Consider the following 2,522-nt stretch of genomic DNA (forward strand, 5'->3'; position numbering starts at 1 on the left):
AAGCCTCTGGGTGAAGTGAGGGCCGCCTCGGAGTGGGAGAATCCGGTCTCGACATCATTACTCTCTGGGATTACTCTGAATGAGTTTGCTATAAACAGCTTGTCTTACATAATAGCTAGTAATTCTGTTAGTACTCCCTCAGCTAGCTTTCCCGTAGACTTTCATAGCAGAGGACACGCTTAGTTACATTTCATTTTGGAATAGACCGCCGTTGTATGTTTACACCTATTCATCATAGCTGTCAAGTGCGGTCGTTGCGGAGGATAATTTACTAGAGGCGAATTTTTTTGTGTTCATTATGTCAGTCGTAGGGATTGATGTGGGATACCAAAATTGTTACATCGCTGTTGCCAGGAGCGGCGGCATTGAAACCATTGCCAATGAATACAGTGACAGATGCACCCCGTAAGTATAAATATTGACAGTCATCATCACCGTGAAATGTGGTCTGGCTGACTGTCTATGTGAGATGTTAGCTGAGCGGTGATAGTACAGGCAGCAGGGGTGGTGGCTGTGATGAGGCCTCGTGTTTTTGGTTTATTCACCGTCACAGCAGGTTAACGTAGGTCAAAATGTCGCGTGTGTTGGTTGCGTTCTGAAATTACCCTCTCTTCTTACAGACAGACAGTTAACATGGACATACAAGGACCAGCCCAGAAATGACAGAGATAAGGGATCTAAGGGTGTATTACAATAGTTATACTGTTTTATTTAAGGAGGATAACGAATTAACTAAATCCGGAGCGACATAGCAGGCTAACTGTAATTCGCTGCAGCATCCTGCAAACAGGGATGTGCAGCTGGGAAGAAGAGGGAGCATTGCACCTTTAAGTGAATGGGGATATTTTTGTGGCAAGGTGAAACTAGGCAGTGACTTTTTTACTGGCAGAAAGTGTGAAATGGATCCCTAAACCTTGTATCACTAGAATCATTCATATAAACACAATGATTTACAGTTGTCTGCTAAATAAGACTTACATAAGTTACAGGGGCAAGTATTTTTTAGGACAGGGTAATCTTACTTTTGAAGTAAACTGTTCTGTCTCACTGCCCTACATTGTGGTTCTTCCTCAGACTCTTGTGAAATTTCATTAATTTGAAATTTGGTCCACAACAGTCAGTCAATTACAGTTCTGCCCCTTCTGACACATCTATTCACAGGATTATTTCTGTTGTAACCTACCTACCTAATTCAGTGATGTATTTATCTTCCATCAAGGGCTTGTGTATCTTTGACCTCCAAAAACCGCATGATTGGAAATGCAGCCAAAAGTCAAGTAAGATCATCCATGGCAGTTTGTCTAATTTCTGTAATAAAAGCAACATTGCACACTGAAATGACATACATTGTAACTGTTGTGTTTTTGATTAAGAGTTTATAATCTTTACAATTCACATTTACGAAATAACCACTTTTACTGAGTATCTTTTTCTTTTAGATCACAACAAATTTCAAAAATACAGTCCATGGCTTTAAAAAGTTCCACGGCAGAGCATTTGATGACCCATTTGTCCAAGCGGAAAAACCCAAACTGCCATACAGTTTACACAAACTGGCCAATGGAAACGCTGGAATTAAGGTGAAGCACTTTACAAAAAACCTTTCCCCCCACTGCTTTCTGTTTTCCCCCTTTTCTCTCCAACGATGACCATCTTCTGCTGTCATTTCACACCTTTGTTCTTTAAATCCAACCATGATGCTGATCGTGATAAGTAAGTGGGATGCACAGATGTTTTTCTTCCTGTAATCCACCTCCAAACAACGTATTGGCTTTATGCTTAATATGCCTTACACTTAATTACGCTTTTAATTAGCATTGGAAGTCTTAATTGTATCATGTTTACAGGTGCGTTATTTGGATGAAGACAAAGTGTTCACTTTCGAGCAGATCACTGGGATGCTGCTCACCAAGCTGAAGGAGACGTCAGAGAGCGCCCTGAAGAAGCCGGTGGTGGACTGTGTCATCTCTGTGAGTGATGAAAACATCACAGAAGACCAACATAATTCACAAAGTGGTTCAATGATACATATTGATTGGTGCTTTGTTTTACAGGTTCCAAGTTTCTTCACAGATGCTGAAAGGCGATCAGTGTTTGATGCTACTCAAATTGCAGGGCTGAACTGTTTACGACTAATTAATGACACCACTGCAGGTCAGTGTTCTTGGTGAAATTGATAATTGATGAAACTGAAAGGTGGAAGAACATTTAGTTTTGTGCATTCAGCTTTGTGAATTGCACTTACCTTGGAGGTGCACACTAAACTATTGCAAGGCATTAGAGTAGAATGACAGAATATTTTGGGATTAATATATTTGGATTTGGATTCACAGTGGCTTTGGCCTATGGGATCTACAAACAGGACCTTCCTACTCCAGAAGAGAGGCCAAGAAATGTGATATTTGTTGACATGGGACACTCATCATTCCAGGTCTCCATCACTGCCTTCAACAAAGGCAAACTCAAGGTTAGCCTTTTACCTTTTCCCACCTCGATCCACACCTACAGCTTTTAATCCCAAC

The 2,522-nt window shown here is 40.9% G+C and overlaps 1 protein-coding gene across 1 annotated transcript in view; it reads left to right on the forward strand.

The window, feature by feature from the left end:
- hspa4l (heat shock protein 4 like) overlaps positions 1-2,522 on the forward strand; it is an 8,159-nt gene continuing 5,637 nt past the window's right edge. The window contains exons 1-6 of the mRNA XM_032500748.1: positions 1-405; positions 1,220-1,277; positions 1,440-1,580; positions 1,848-1,970; positions 2,055-2,154; positions 2,334-2,467. Coding sequence (XP_032356639.1) covers positions 299-405; positions 1,220-1,277; positions 1,440-1,580; positions 1,848-1,970; positions 2,055-2,154; positions 2,334-2,467 — 663 coding nt within the window. The 5' untranslated portion in view covers positions 1-298. The remainder of the gene's footprint in view (positions 406-1,219; positions 1,278-1,439; positions 1,581-1,847; positions 1,971-2,054; positions 2,155-2,333; positions 2,468-2,522) is intronic.

Source organism: Etheostoma spectabile, chromosome 20, assembly GCF_008692095.1.
Source record: "Etheostoma spectabile isolate EspeVRDwgs_2016 chromosome 20, UIUC_Espe_1.0, whole genome shotgun sequence".
In the NCBI taxonomy this organism is placed as follows: Eukaryota; Metazoa; Chordata; class Actinopteri; order Perciformes; family Percidae; genus Etheostoma; species Etheostoma spectabile.